Source organism: Chiloscyllium punctatum, chromosome 37, assembly GCF_047496795.1.
Source record: "Chiloscyllium punctatum isolate Juve2018m chromosome 37, sChiPun1.3, whole genome shotgun sequence".
NCBI classification, from domain to species: Eukaryota; Metazoa; Chordata; class Chondrichthyes; order Orectolobiformes; family Hemiscylliidae; genus Chiloscyllium; species Chiloscyllium punctatum.
Window position 1 is genome coordinate 8223533 of NC_092775.1, and position 15934 is coordinate 8239466.

The 15934-nt window shown below is 39.2% G+C and overlaps 1 protein-coding gene across 3 annotated transcripts in view; it reads right to left on the minus strand.

The window, feature by feature from the left end:
* Window positions 1-15934, minus strand: part of unm_sa1614 (un-named sa1614) — a 259429-nt gene that overhangs the window by 27530 nt on the left and 215965 nt on the right. For 2 of the 3 annotated variants that reach the window (XM_072556197.1, XM_072556200.1), the window contains 5 exons: window positions 15604-15711; window positions 11570-11813; window positions 8275-8475; window positions 1886-1946; window positions 743-801 (listed from right to left, as the gene is read on the minus strand). In XM_072556197.1, the coding sequence (XP_072412298.1) occupies window positions 743-801; window positions 1886-1946; window positions 8275-8475; window positions 11570-11813; window positions 15604-15711 (673 nt within the window). The remainder of the gene's footprint in view (window positions 1-742; window positions 802-1885; window positions 1947-8274; window positions 8476-11569; window positions 11814-15603; window positions 15712-15934) is intronic. The other variant, XM_072556198.1, reaches the window with a different exon arrangement.

Genomic DNA, 15934 nt, shown 5'->3' on the forward strand with positions numbered 1-15934 from the left:
TTTTTGTGCCATCTGCAAACTTACCAATTAAACCTTCTAGATTCACATTAAAGTTGATAATGTACATGACAAACAGCAAGGGTCCCAGCACAAATCCTTGTGGTACATTGCTGGTCACAGGGTTCCAATTACAAGAACAACCCTCCAACATCGCCCTTTCCCTCCTATTTATAAACCGATTTTGGATCTAGTTTGCCAACTTGCTTTGGATCCCAGGGGCTTTTATGTTCTGGATTTGCCTTCTATATACGACCTTGTCAAAGGCCTTACTGAAATCAACATAAACCACATCAACTACACTACCCTCATTAATATATTTAGTCACCTTTTTAAAAATAAAGTCAATTAATTTAGTCAGGTAGGGTTTCCTTCAAACAAATCCATGCTGACTAACCCTGATCAATCCCCGCCTTTCCAAGTCGTGATTAATCCTGTACTTCAGAACATTTTTCAAATATTTCCCTACCATTGACATCAGACCACCTGGTCTTTAATTACATGGCCTATCCCTGCTGCCTTTCTTTAATAAAGGAACCACATTTGCTCCCCTAATTAACTATTCTGCTACTTTGAAAGTATTAAGGAAGAAGTGAAACTCAATAAATGTGAGAATTGAGCACTGCAAAATACAGAAAATTTTCAAGTTGCGGACTACGAATAGTAACAATCTTGTTCGACGTTTGCACCTGATATAAGAATATCTTTGTAAAACTTAAGTTCAATGATGTGGTGTTTTCCTTACCAGTCTCTGGTAATTCTGGGAGAGCATGAAGACCATGTGTTATCTTTGGAGACAGCATGCTGAAACACAAATTGGGGGAAAAAAAAAAGATTTAATGAAATAAGTTTAATGGAATGAAGAAATATTCATTTAATTCATTTGTGGATTTTAATAGAAAATTTGAATAATTTCCTTTACTTTTATAAATTTACCTGCAATGTAAAATGTACTTTATGCAAGTAGTCTGTGAAGAAAACTACTTAACCTTCAGATCTTGATAATAAAGCCCAACATTCCCCTTTTTGAACTGTCAAGAAATTAAAAATACCAACTTTCAAGTAAATAACAAATAAATATAGATATTATCTGAATTTTGTGCTCAGCTCAAAATGAACTGCCTAGAAAGAAAGCTATCTGCAAAGGTCAATCAATCTGACAGGAATCTGTCCTCAGGGACAGGGGACATGAGAGATAATAGCAGAATGGCTATGTTACTAGACCAATTTGGTTGGATCCTAACTGCCCTAGCAATCGACTCATCATTACCTGCTAACAGACAATAAATGTTGATCTTCCAGCAACACTCATGTCCTGAGAAAAATGTCAGCAAGTAGGTAGACATTTAATCAAATTGAAATATTGACACATAGAAGCCAGAAATTCAAAGAGCTGCATTTCTAATTTAAAATTTCAGAATGTAAAATAAACATAGGACTATATTGAGATAGAAGCTAAAATAAAGATAAACATACTTTTCAGTACCAATAAGGGTGTTTCACAGCAATTATAAAGTCAGCACATCTTTCAAAATCTAGCATACCCTTTCAAAAAAGTAACCTTTTCCAGAGTTTTTACAATATGGCAGCAGTGTTGGAGTGAATATTTTTGTCAGTTCATCATCACAAGGGAGACATCAGTCTATAGGAATACTGCAGTGCACGCTATGGAGAACCAAGACTCTGGATTTCCCTGTTATTCTTTGCACATAGTGATCATGACGAATGCTGGCAGCTTTTTTGTAATTGCATATAAAAAGTAAAGTCATTGTGAATAACAAAATTCAATCTATGTTCAGCAGGATTGTTAACATTTCACATGTTAAAACCAAACAAAGTGATATTTCAACAAAACAGTAAAGTAAGAAAAACCTCGGGAGTATCTAACCTTGGCCTTGGTGAAGATCTATCCACCACTGGAGGAGGCGGACTAGATGGTGGGGTAGATTCTAAAAATTAGAAAATACCAAGGAACATCAATTTATGAACAGGTCTACAGTTTAAATTATCACATTGGTAACATAAGCTTCAAGGAGAAAGTGAGGACTGCAGATGCTGGAGATCAGAGCTGAAAATGTGTTGCTGGAAAAGTGCAGCAGGTCAGGCAGCATCCAAGGAGCAGGAGAACCGACGTTTCGGGCATGAGCCCTTCTTCAGGAATGAGGCCTTCTATATTTGCCCAACATTCCCCTTTTTGGACTGTCAAGAAATTAAAAATACCAACTTTCAAGTAAATAACAAATACATATAGATATTATCTATTTCTGAAGATATTGATATTATCTATTCCCCTCATTCCTGAAGAAGGGGTCATGCCCGAAACGTCGATTCTCCTGATCCTTGGATGCTGCCTGACCTGCTGCACTTTTCCAGCAACACATTTTCAACATAAGCTTCAACAAATTCATTAAAACATTTCTATTTCTAACTCTTTCTAATTAGAGACAATATTCCTCATAGTGTAGTGAGTGTGTTCGGATGAACACAATTTCCCACTTATATATAATGCACATTTTAATAGCCATTATGTAATAATCTAGATTATTTTCACTGAAGCTATATTATTTACAATAAGTATCTAAGTTAGTTCACTGAACTTGAAGCTTTTTTTTCCAACCATACTAGGTAACCTCATCAATGAGAGTCTCTGGTGAAGTGCTAGTGGTTATGTCCTGCCTCTCTATTTGTAGGTCTTGATTTCTTAAGATGAGTGATATCATTTCTGGTTCTTATTTTCAGAGGAAGGTGGATGGGATCTAAATCGATGTGCTTATTGATGGAGTTCTGGTTAGGATGATATGCCTCTAAGAATTCTTGTACATGTCTTTGTTTCACCTGTCCAAGGAGGTGTGTGTTGTTCCAGTCAAAATGGTTGCCTTCACTGGGGTCATTTAACTCAGTTAATTGCCAAGGGAGCATGTGATGGTGAGAGTTTCTCAAATGTAAATCTTACTTTAAGCTGGTCAACACATCAAACTATTTTTGACAGTGTTATAGGAGTGAAACTTCCTCCTAGTCCTTTATAGGGGACTGAGCTCCCATTTGCAGCTAAGCAACAGAAAGAACTGTGTTATTCACTCGTAAAGCAAGCCACTGCTGCTTCAAAATGTCTTAATAGATTATATCTTAAAAGGCATCAAAATGCTAGTTTGCCTGTAAATACGAAGATACTTGGCCTTTAGGCTTTTCAGTTGGACTTCACCTGGAGAGGAGGGTTTTGTTTGGCTGCTGGAAGAGAGTTTGGCTGGAATCTGATTGACTTTAACAAGGCCTAAAGGGAGCCTTGCATTAAGCATGGGTCTCCTCAATGAGAGGAATTCTTGCTCTCAAAAGCTGCTGCTCAGACTGATTTCCAGCAGTCCTAGCAATTCCAGCAATGCCGGAATACAGTACAGGATGGGACTTAGATCATTGAAGTCTCATAAAGATCAAATATAGACACTAGACCCAGGTAAATCTGGGATGTTTTGGACAGAGAGGGATCAGACAAGCTAGGAAGGGGGTGTGTAGGTTGAAGTGGTTGTGAGAGTGCACTTTGAAGGCCAGAGAGGCAGTGGCAATGTGCTAATGGCAATAATACAGAACCCCAATTGAATCCCATCATTACAGAATTAAATTTTAATTGAATAAAAATATTCTGGAATGAAAAGACTATTTGAGTGGTTACCGCGTAACCCTTCTTGATTGTCATAAAAATCCATCAGGTTCACTAATTCTTAAAGGAAATCTGCCATCTTCACCTGGTCTGGCCTACATGTACCTCCAGATGAAACATGGCAAAGTGGTTGACTCTTAACTGCCCTCTGGGAAAGTAAGGATGAGCAATAAATGCTAGTGATGCCCACAGCTGGTGAATGAATAAAAAGAAAGTGGATGGGCAAAATGGAGGGTTGAGAGAGTTGACATTTTGGGAGGGGTGACCCTGATGCACACTGGGTACCCATTGATGAATGTAACCTGGCACTCCCTTTCCACATTTAACTAAAATGTATTAAAAAAAATTGTCCTTTCCATTTCTCATTGTTGAGTGCATTATGGCAGTAGAGGTTGACTGAAGGTCTCGAGTAGTCAATAATAACTATTTAAAGGCTTGAATAGGTCTAATGACAGGCAGCGTAATGGTTGCCTCACATATCCCCTGTATTATGGGACAATCATGGGCAGGAAGACAGTAGACAAGCTATCCAATATTGTTAATGTTCTCAAACTGCTTAAAGCAGGTTCACTGAGGTGGACTTGCAGTAAAATCCAGCCTTTAAATATGGATATCAATGGCACTGAAGCATTTCAATTTTACATACCTTTGAAGTTGACATAAGCACATCTTTTGCTCTATTCTACCTGACTGCAAACTGATCATGAGTACAGAGCTTGAGCATTGCTGAAAAAAAAACATTTTTTTAAAGCTTTTCATCTTATATTCTTAAGATAGTTTACAAGATAACCAATTCAAAGGGAAAACCAACAATTATACTACATAAGTGAACTCAGTTTGATAGAGACATTGCCATGGAAAACGCACTCATTAATGTGGATTGACAGTTAACTGCCGGGTTTTGCTTTAATTCTAATCAAGGCAGGTTAACTGTCATTGATCAGGGCATGTCCTGAGAAATAAATCAGTGATTGGTTGGCATTTATTTTGTTAAGTTGGAACGTGTGCAGAACATATTTTTTCTGTCTGCAAAGAACAGAATCTTTGTATTAACATATGGATCTTCCAGTATACACAAGTGCACTACACAATGAGCCCGATTGACAATCCTGAATTGATTGCCAACTATATCTAGTAAATATTGTTCAATTGCAGAATCACATGTAATATTGAGTGTTTTGCAAGCATAGGCTGGTTGGCTACAGTTAGTATTTTGCTTGTTGCAAATAATGGCAGGGGCATACTGTTGAAATGATCCACAAGTCTTTGGACTGTACTGACTATATTACTGACATCAAACTGGCATAAAATTCATATACAGGTCATTCTGTTATAACATGTGCTTTGTCAACACAAATTCGCTGGAACGCAATTGACAAATTGGGAGACACTTTCTACAGCATGAACTTTTAAAATGTGTGTTGGCTGTAACACAACTACAGCACCAACACTTAAAGCACTTTCTAAAGTGTGATTTTCTATAACACGGGATTGCACAAGAACATAACTATTACATTATAGAAGAACTGACTGTATCACATTCCTCATTTGTGTGATAGACAGAATGTCTTTTTAGCTTGATGATAGCGTCCTGTTAGTGGCAAATACCATTCTTGTTGTTGCATTGTAGCAGTGACAAACAGTTAGCTTGTACCGTACTTTCCCAGGGTGATCTGAATTGGACTGGCCACTTTTCAGGAACAAGAGCGACCACGTGTGGATACTTCATGAGTTGTGCAATATACAGCAAGAAACAATCTGATTAGATAGCTGTTATCCAACAGATTGGCTTGTTGAAACCTATTTTAGCATTAGGTTTGCAAGGCATGGGCATTACGTATGAGTAATACAGCTTCTAATTTTCTTTTTGGTGAGCAAACCTTTGAATACTGAGGCATCAACTTCTGAAACTGGAATTCAATGCATTGACCCGTGTGGCATGCGCGGAACCTTGGAGCAGCTACACATGGTCAAGTAGCTTAGAGGGAAGGTTGCTGATAAGGCCAATTTATAGGGCACGGAACTGTAGAAATACACTTCTGACCAGTGAAGGTAGGCTTGTGGTAGGTAGTAGTAGAGACTGCTTTGGTTGATTTCGCAACTAAGATATGGAGAAAAGGGAGCTTGTTTATCTGTTCCATTTCATAAATGAACTGAGTCAGAAAGGAATACGTTAAGACATGTAAGGAAAATTTTAAATGCAATTACAGATAAAAATTTAGCAAATGCATCATCTAAATGGAAGAAATATCCAACAGGTAGGAGGTTAGGTGCCATTCCATTGAACATAGGTTTTTCATGGATAGTTACATCTATTATTATGAAAGTTATATGTAGTTCATATGGGAACTAGAATATTAATAAAGGAGGTCTTGGTTTTGCAAACAACAAGAATATTTACATGTACTTGTTTCAAATCAATAAAACAGATAACAGTCATTTATTGGTTCATTTCTCAGGGCACTGTCCTGACAATTACAGTCAACCTCTCTGGTTTAAAATTTAAACAAAATCTAGAACTTAACTGTCAATCAACATTGATGTGCATTGTCCATGGCAACTACTCTACCTGAGTCAACTTGCCGACCAAGAAACAAATTCCTGTCATGAAATATAAATGTTGGTTTGCCCCTTGAATTGGCATTCTTGCAAAATGTCCTGGAGAGTGTAAGTCAAAAAGCTTCAACAAAATATGTCTTCTTTCAGCAATACTGGCATAAAAATGTGCATTGAAATTATTATTCTCAACTGAATGCACATGGAAAATCACCAGAAGCAACAAGTGTGACTAAAATGTGAAGTTGATCCAGATAGGAAAACATAAAACAGTACTTCTGATGTTTAGCAGATAAGTATTAAATTTAAATACTGAACCACAGAAAAGATATAGCACAAAAAGAGGTAATTAGCTGTCATGTTTGTCCTGACTAAATAAACTAGTCACTCATCTAATCCCACTTCAGCCCACCAAGCCTGTCTACCACCTACAAGGCACAAGTCAGGAGTGTGATGGAATATTCCCCATGGCCTGGATGGGTGCAGTTCCAAAAACTCTCAAGACGTTTAACATCATTCAGGACAAAGCAGCCCACTTGACTAGCATCACATCCACAAATATCCACTTGCTCTACTACTGATGCTCAGTAGCAGCATGAACGATCTACAAGATGCACTGCAGAAATTCCTCAACTGCATGTCATATAGTTCATGTCTTACATTCCTATTCTTACAGTCAGTCCCTTTCCTAATGAAGGAAAGCACCCCATATATTTTCTATACTTTCAGGGATCTGTGAACATGCATGCCAAGGCCTCTTACCCTAAATCTCAATATCCCCTGTTTATTCTGTACTCCCTAGCTTCATTTGCCCTCCCCAAATGCATAACTTTGCACTTCTCCAGACTGAATTTTATTTGCCACTTTCCTTCCCACTCAACTAAATTGTTGACATCTACCTGCAGTTGACAGCCATCCTTTTTGTTATCACCTACCTGGTCAATCTTTTTTATCATCCTTAAACTTCCAAATCACACCTCCCACATTTAAGTCTAAACTATTACAATATGCCACAGACTGCAAGGGATTCAATCCTGAGCCCCGTGAAACAACACTGGAAACCACTTCATACTTGCAAAAATATCCGGTGAACATAATCCTTTGTTTCCTGTCACTGTGCCAATTTTGGATCAAACTTACCATATTTCCCTGTATCCCACAGGCTTTAATTTTTCCCTTGTTACCCTTTCAACAGATACTACCAGAGCTATCTCCTGGTTTCTCCAACACTTTGCTTTTATTTTAGTTTTTTTCTGACAGTCTGTTATTGTCAAATGCCTTTTGAAAATTTGTGTAGACAACATCCATTACATTACCTTCAACAATCCTCCTCATTACTTCCTCACATAATTTAATTAACTTAAATCATGCTGACTATTCTGAACTAATCGGTGTCTCTGTAAGTAACATTTAATCCTGTTTCTTAGTATTGATTCTTATAATTTGTCCACCACCAAGATCAGTCCTATAATTATTTGACCTAACCCCTGCACCCTTTTTGAATGTGCTCATAGACCTCCAATTCAATAGTGCCTCATCTTCATCTAGCGATGATTGGAAAATGATCATCAGAGCAGCTGTTGTCTCCTCCCTGGCTTCCTTTAACAGACCAGGATACAATTCATCAGGCCCCAGTGATTTATTCACCTTCAAGGTCAGTCATTCCAATATTTCCCTGCTCATTTTGTCTATTTTTTCATATCCTCCGCATCATCATTCTCGTTTGTGAAAACAAAGACAAAATACTCATTTAGAGCCACACTCACATCTTCTGCATTCAAGCACACATTAGGCCCAATCTTTCCTTATTCATCCTCTTGTTCTTACCATTTCCTTAATCATCCATAATGTCCTGATTTGGATTTTTGGATTTTCCTTAACTTTACTTGCGAATATTTTGCCATATCCTCTTTTTGCTTCCTAATGTCTGTTCACTTCACTCCTGTGCTTCCTATATTTCTCTAAGTTTTCAAAAGTACACTTAATTATTTATTTGTTCTCACATTATTCTTTAAATTACCAGTGTAGGCAAAACTAAGAATATTCTGCTACTTTCTAAAACATACCAAACGAGGATTGCTTGCGATTTAGCGGGCTATGAGGTACTCTGGGTGTGGGCTCAGATAATGTCCGTTTATGTTTAGTTGTCAGTGGGGGTAGAGGCGGTCGTTTCTTAGTTGACGGGCTGTCCGAGGTAAAGGTGGCACTTCCAGAAGGAGGACTCTTGACAGAAAATGGTGGTGGTGGTGGTGGTGGAACACTTGGAGCTAAAAAAGCAATAAAATCAATGTAAATTAACTTTGCAGAAGTATTTTGTTTCTGTTGAATAATTTTTCAAAATTGAGTTGATTATCATTCACTCATCTTGAAAACCATATACAATCAATCGTACAGTTTCATAGCAGAAACCTTTGCTAAGATTCAATTATTCCAAGCAATTATGGTTTTACGGAAAAAAAGGGGTGATGGTCAAGTGGTATTATTGATGGGTTATTAATCCTGAAACTTACCTTAATTCCAAACCCACAGTAATGTGGTTGACTCTCAACTGCCATCTGAAATGGCCTAGTAAATCACTAATTTGTACTAACTACTGTAAAATCTCAACGAAGAAATGAAACCGGACAGGCTACTTGACACTGGAAATGACAGTGGCTGAAAGAGCCGTGACCATCCTGCAAACTTCTTCTTGCTAACATCTAGGGGCTAGTGCTAAAATTGGGAGAGTTGTCTTACAGACTAGTAAAGCAACAGCTGACATAGCTATACTTACAGAATCATACTTGACAGACAATTTTCATAGATGCACCTTAGAAAGCAACCTATCTGGATGCACCACAATGTGATATGGCAACTGCTCTGCCCAAGATTGCAAGAAACTAAGAGAGTCGTGAATACAGCCCAGTCATCACATAAATCAGCCTTCCATTCATATTTCCCACTGCCTTGGGTAAAACAACCAACATAATCAAAGACTCCTCCCATACCAGTTATACTCTCTTCCACTCTCTTCTGTCAGATAGAAGATATAAAAGTTTGAATACACATACAGACAGGCTCAAGAACAACCCTTTCCCTGCTGTTCTTAGACTTTTGAGTCTTTCAAGTGTTAATTCTGATCTCTCTCTGCACCTTGTCTGCAGCTGCAACACTGTATTCTGTACTCTGTTTTGCTATTCTAATGCACTTTGTATGGTGTGATCTGCCTGTATTGCATACAAAACAACAGTTTTCACTGTATCTCAGTATGTGACAACAATAAATAAAACTGAAATTCAATGCCCCAGATGCTGCCATCATCATCCCTGGATATGTCCTGTCACGACCCAGCATATTCCACAATCATTAAAATCTAGCCAGATGATCAACTCTTCTTCCATGGACAGTGCAGAAGGATGTGCCAGGTGCATTACCAAGCATATCTAAAAGTGAGGTGTCAACCTAAGTGAAGCAACGAAACAGCTTAAGCAGCAAGTGATCTCACAACCAATGGATCAGATCGAAGCTCTGCAGTCCTGCCACAACCAGATGTGAATGGCGGTGGACAATTAAACAATTCACTGGAGGAGGAGGCTCCACAAATATCTCCATCCTTGACAATAGATAGCCCAACACATCAGTGCAAAAAATAAGGCTGAAGCATTCACAGCAATTTCCAGCCAGAAGTGCCAAGTGGATGATCCATCTTGGCCTCCTCCAGTCATCCTCAGCATCACAGATACCAGTCTTCAGCCAATACAATTCATTTCATGTGATATCAAGAAAGATATCGAGACACTGGATATTGCAAAGATAATGTGCCATGACAACACTCCACCAATAATACTGAATACCTGTGTCCAGAACTTGCTGCTCCCCTTGGCAAGCTGTCCAGTATAGTTACAACACTGACCTCTACCTGACAATGTGGAAAATTGCTCAGGTACATCCAGTATACAAACATCCAACCTGGCCAATTACCAAGCCATCAGTCTACTCTCGATCATCAGTAAAGTCATCAACAGAGCTACCAAACAGCACCTGCTCAGAATGCCCAGTCTGAGTTCCGCCAGAACCACTCAGCACCTGACTTCATCATAGCCTAGGTTCAAACATGGAGAAGAGAACTGAATTCCAGAGGTGAGGTGAGTGTGACAACCCTTGACAGCAAGGCTGCATTCGAATGAGTATGGCAAAGAGGCTTAGCGAAACTGGAATTCATCGGTATCAGGGCAAACTCTCCACTATAAGTTGGTTATGGTTGTTGCAGGTCAATCATCTCAGCTCCAGGACATTTCCGCAGGAGTTCCTCAGGGTAGAGTCCTAGATCCAACCACCTTCAGCTGCTTTATCAAGAACCCTTCCTCCATGATAAGGTCAGAAGTGAGGATGTTTGCCAATAATTGCACCATTTGCAATACCTCAGAGACTGAAGCAGTCCATGTTCAAATGCATCAAGATCTGGATTACATCCAGACTTAGGATGACAATTGGCAAGTAACATTCGCACCACACAAATGTCAGGGATTGACCATCTCCAATAGGAGATAATCTAATCACTGCCCTTTGACAGCCAATAGTGTTACTATAACTGAATCCCCTATTATCCACATATTTGGAATTACCATTGACCAGAAACTCAACTGGACTCACCACATAAACACTGGCTACAACAGCAGGTCCGAGGTTAGGAATACTGCAGTGAGTAAGTCACTAAAACTAATCCACCATCTACAAGGCACAAGTCAGGAGTTTGATGAAATACTTCCCACTTGCCTGGATGAGTGCAGCTCCAACAACACTCAAGAAACTTGCCACCTTCCATGAAAAAGCAAGCAACCTGCTTGATTAGTGTAATATTCACAAGCATTCACTCTCGTCAACACCAACACTCAGTAACACCACTGTGAATGATTTACAAGATGCACTGCAGAATTAACCAAAGATCCTCAGATAGCACCTTCTAAACCCATGACCACTTCTATCAAGAAGGACAGGGGTAGCAGATGCATGGGAACACCACCCCCCTTTCGGTTTCCCTCCAAGACACTGACCAGCCTGACTATTACTTCACTTCACTGTCCTTCACTGTCGCTGGATCAAAATCCTGGAATTCCCTCCCCAAGGGCTTTGTGGACTGTAGTGGTTCAAGAAGGTAGCTCACCATCAACTTCTCAAGGGCAACTATGGATAGACAGTAAATGATTGCCAGCCAGTGATGCCCATGTCTCAAGTAAATTTTAAAAAGTGCACCTTTGACATACATAGGATTGAAAAACCATATATTACAGATTGTTTTCTGTTCTTAACTGTTAAGTTTCAGAAGTAATTGCATTTGAAAACACTACACAATAGCTAATGGTGCTGTTAGTAAATACAAACCTTTGATAGGGATTCTGGGTGGAATAGGAGGCCCCTCTGATACAGGGGATAAAGGCTGAGATTCTGTACTTCGCGACTGATTGGTCAATCCACAGGGTTGTTCACGTTGGTGCTCTCGTGATATGCAGGGAGAGTCTTTGCTGACAGCCACTGTGTTAGGCTTCTCTAGACTTGTTGGATGTTTGCTAGCTGGCTGGTAACAGCTGTATGGCCTAAGAGAACGTTCCCTTTTAATAGGTCCCTGCTTTTTGAACAGAAAAACAGAAATCTTACATAAAATTGCCAATCTTTTCGTAAATAAAATAAGATTAGATTAGATTAGATTACTTACAGTCTGGAAACAGGCCCTTCGGCCCAACAAGTCCACACCGACCCTCTGAAGAGCAACCCACCCAGACACATTCCCCTACATTTACCCCTTCAACTAACACTACGGGCAATTTAGCATGGCCAATTCACCTAACCTGCACATCTTTGGACTGTGGGAGGAAACCGGAGCACCCGGAGGAAACCCACGCAGACACGGGGAGAATGTGCAAACTTTGCACAGACAGTTGCCCGAGGCGGGAATTGAACCCGGGTCCCTGGTGCTGTGAGACAGCAGTGCTAACCACTGTGCCACCGTGCCGCCCAAAATAAGATTGAAAGTAATAATATATTTTCAGAGAGAAGGTAATGGATGTTAACCTGAGGTACTACATGAGGGATTCCAGTAAATTGAGGAGCAGAATAATCTGCCCGTAATATTTTGGTCAAGCTTACTCTATGCAAATGAATACCAATAACATCAGTTAATGATACATTATTACATCTTAACCAGACTTCATAATATAGTATCTACAACAGGCAATACAAATAAATCTAGCCCAATGGTAACTATGTCATAAAGACCCATCTGGTTCACTACTGTCCTTTAGCAAAGAAAATCTACTATCCCTACCCGGTTCTGTCTACATGTGACTCCAGACCCACAGCAAAGGCTAATTCTTAATTACCTTCTGGACAATTAGAGATGGGCAATAAATAGCTGCAATGCTCACATTAGTGAATAAATAAAGAAAAACTACATGCATGCAGATGGGAAAGTTGCTTTGCTTCTAAACTGGTCTCCAGTAATATTCTCACTTAAATGTTTGTCAGGTAGATTTTGATTTTGTGCATTAATATTAAATAGATGACAGCAAATTGGCAAGACATTTTACAGCATTTTTGATTTTAATTTCTACTGACTTTAGATTGATGATCACCTGTTTGACACCATCATACAAAGTAAAAGTCTACTGTGTTACCATTATAAGTGAGGAATGTTGTCTTGCAAGCATTTTCTAATGGATATAGGTGTAATTCTTTGCTGAGGTTCTGTAAGGTCTACTATTGCTACTGTCAGTTGACAGAAAATACTGCCCTCTGATCACAACATAATGGATGTCTAAAAGCCAATTTTAACTTAATGGAAATTACAACTGTGGGCTAGAGCAGAAGATGAAACATTTGGCTGCCCATAACATGAGGCTTGTGAGACCTCTAACACTTGGCGTCATTTGTTTGTCCATACTCTTGTCTCCTGTCTATGATGGCATGAATAATGTCATAATTGGCAATGTCAAAATTGGTATGGAATCAGGCTACCACCAATGATCTAGTTATAATCTCAGTAAGAGAAGCAGATTGGGAGTGGAGAAGTGGAAGGGTTTGTCAAATCTCTAATCTGAAAGGAAAACATTTTGGGATGGAAGATGCCCAAAATCACTCTTGGGGCCAGAAGGATCAGGCTAGGTGCTAGCACAAAATGAACCTTTACGTTTTGTTAAACAGTCATTTACTTTGGCAAGGCCTATTTCTGCTGCCAGCATATTCTGGAAAGTCAGAAATCTTCCAGGTTATAGTTGAACAGCATTGTTAAAACAGGGTGTGTACTCTTAGACTGCTATTAAGAAATGACAGTGTCATTTAAATGAGGTTTCTGCTTCTTTGGCATGGGCAATCTGTACTGTTTGAATTCCGGTATTAAAATAATGGAAGGAGAGACAGTGTTGAGACATGCAGGCTACATACTGAGGTTCTACCTGCCCCAGGTGTTGTGAAGGATGGGACTGGTCTCGCTGTCGCGGAAAGCTCCAAAATAGTGAATTGTTTCATATCACCTGTCCTTCATTGAGAAATTTGCAAAGAAAAACACCTTTGACCATCAGTTCATCAGGAACTGGTCAGCATGCAACACTCTCAAGAACCTGATGGAAAAGAAGTGGGTGGGTCTTGTTGCATAGTTCCCTGAGCAGACTGTCAAAGTCATTTGCCAGAATGCCTCATCGCCAGAACTTTCTAACAAGCACCAAGACATAGCTTGGCTGGTGTGAGAAGGGCACTACCTGTGAGACCCTTTATGTAAGCCTGGTTAGTCTGTGCCCTCGAAGGGGCTGTAAGACTGTCACACATTCTGGAATGTGCCTTTGTAAAGTCTAGAGGAAGATGCAGTAGCTTGTGTTGAGGTTCATCTGAGCAGCTCTGCAATGTGGGACTTTGTGCTTTACAGTCTGTTTCCCCAGGACACACACCGAGATAAACAGCAACTGTACCTGGAAGACTCTGTAAAAGACACTCTTTGATTTGCCCAAAACTTGTAGGTCTTCCAGAATAAGGATTTGGCCTCAACTGAGTGTTGCAGATTGGAACATTCTAAGGTCCAGGACTTCATGCTGAGGGATGCACTACAGCTTGGGGCAGCTGCTGCCAAGGTGCAGTGGGGAAAGACCACTGTCTGAGGTCTTCATGCTGAAGTTAAATGGGGGTCTGTTCAGTTATTGGACCCTCCTAGTGCCTTAAATATATGTAAATACTAGTATAGTCTGTGTAAGAGAAGTATTTGATTGTTTAGATACAGTCTAAGTTCAATGTTTTGTTTATTTACTTGATATGCAACTGTACAGAACCGAACTGCCTTTGTGGCAATGTATATATACAAAGAGATTTTTTTAATGAATAAAGCATATTTTTGAAATTAAAAAAAGCTGAGGGAATGTGTGTGTTTGGGGGCGATGTGTGTGTTTGTAAAAAATAGGACCCTTTTAGTTACAGAGATGAAAAACAAGGACTTCGTTGTTATCTCAACTAGCACTGAAAGTGCATTTGGACAAGTATGGATTAATTAAGGAAAGTCAACAAGACTTGTTACATTATGTTTAATTAATGTGATTGAGTTGTTTGATGAAGTAAAAGAGATGGTTGATGAAGAGAGCGCTGTGTACTTTAGAAGTTTAGGAGGTGTTTTATAAGGCATTACATTTTAGGCTTGTGAACAAAGTTAAGGCCCATGGTATAAAAGGGACAACAATTGTAAGGATACAAAGTTGGTTGAGTGACAAGAAACAAAGTGCAATGGTGAATACAAAAAAAAACTGGAAATCATAGTGGGTCAGACAGCATCTGTGGACAGACAGCAAGCTAATGTTTCAAATCTAGATGACTCTTCATCAGTGCTTTTTGTTTTCAGTGCAGATTCCAGAGTCTGCAGTAAGTTGCTTCTACAAGGCATAGTGGTGAACTGTTGTTAACGGAGGATGCAGAAAAGGTTTACCAGAATAGTTCCAGAGATGAGGAACTTCAAATACATGGATAGATTTGGAGGAGTGATGTTGTTCTCCTTAGGAAAGGAACAGTTGAGCCAAGTGTTCAAAATCATGAGGGATCAGGACAGAATGGATAAACAGTTTTCATTGGTGAAAGGGTCACGTATCGGAGGACAACAATTTAAGATGAATGGCAACATCAAGAAAAACCCTTTTGACAAAGTAAGTGGTTAGGATAATCTGAAACCCTGACGTAGTGCCAAATGTGCCTTCAAAAGGAAGTTGGATAAGCATCTGAACAGAACTAATTTGCAGGGATATGGAAATGGGAAGAGGTTTGGGGCTAACTGAGAAGCTTTTGCATGGAGGCACATTGGACACAACACATCAAATGTCCTTCTTTGCACCATAACTATACTACAATTCTATTTTATGACTTCTTAAAAATAAAAACAGAAACAAACTGACCTTTTCATCCAGATCATCATCACTCTCATAATAATCATCCTGTCTCAGTCGCCACTCATATTCCACATTTGTATGTAGATTAAACCGGTTTAGTTTTGCCTGAGTTAGCTTTTAATAAATAAAGGAAGATTAGGAATATTAGATTATTAATTTTAAGGAATACACAAGGAAGGAATACACAAATAAATGAAAACTTTTCATATTCTCCCCTCGCAATTTTCTCCTCAGCTGAAAGCAATGAAGAAGAATGGTGTGTTTCTTTGTTTACATGCCACTGAATATTTCTCATTGAAAAAAAACATTATTCTGGATTATATCACTGTGGAGGCCA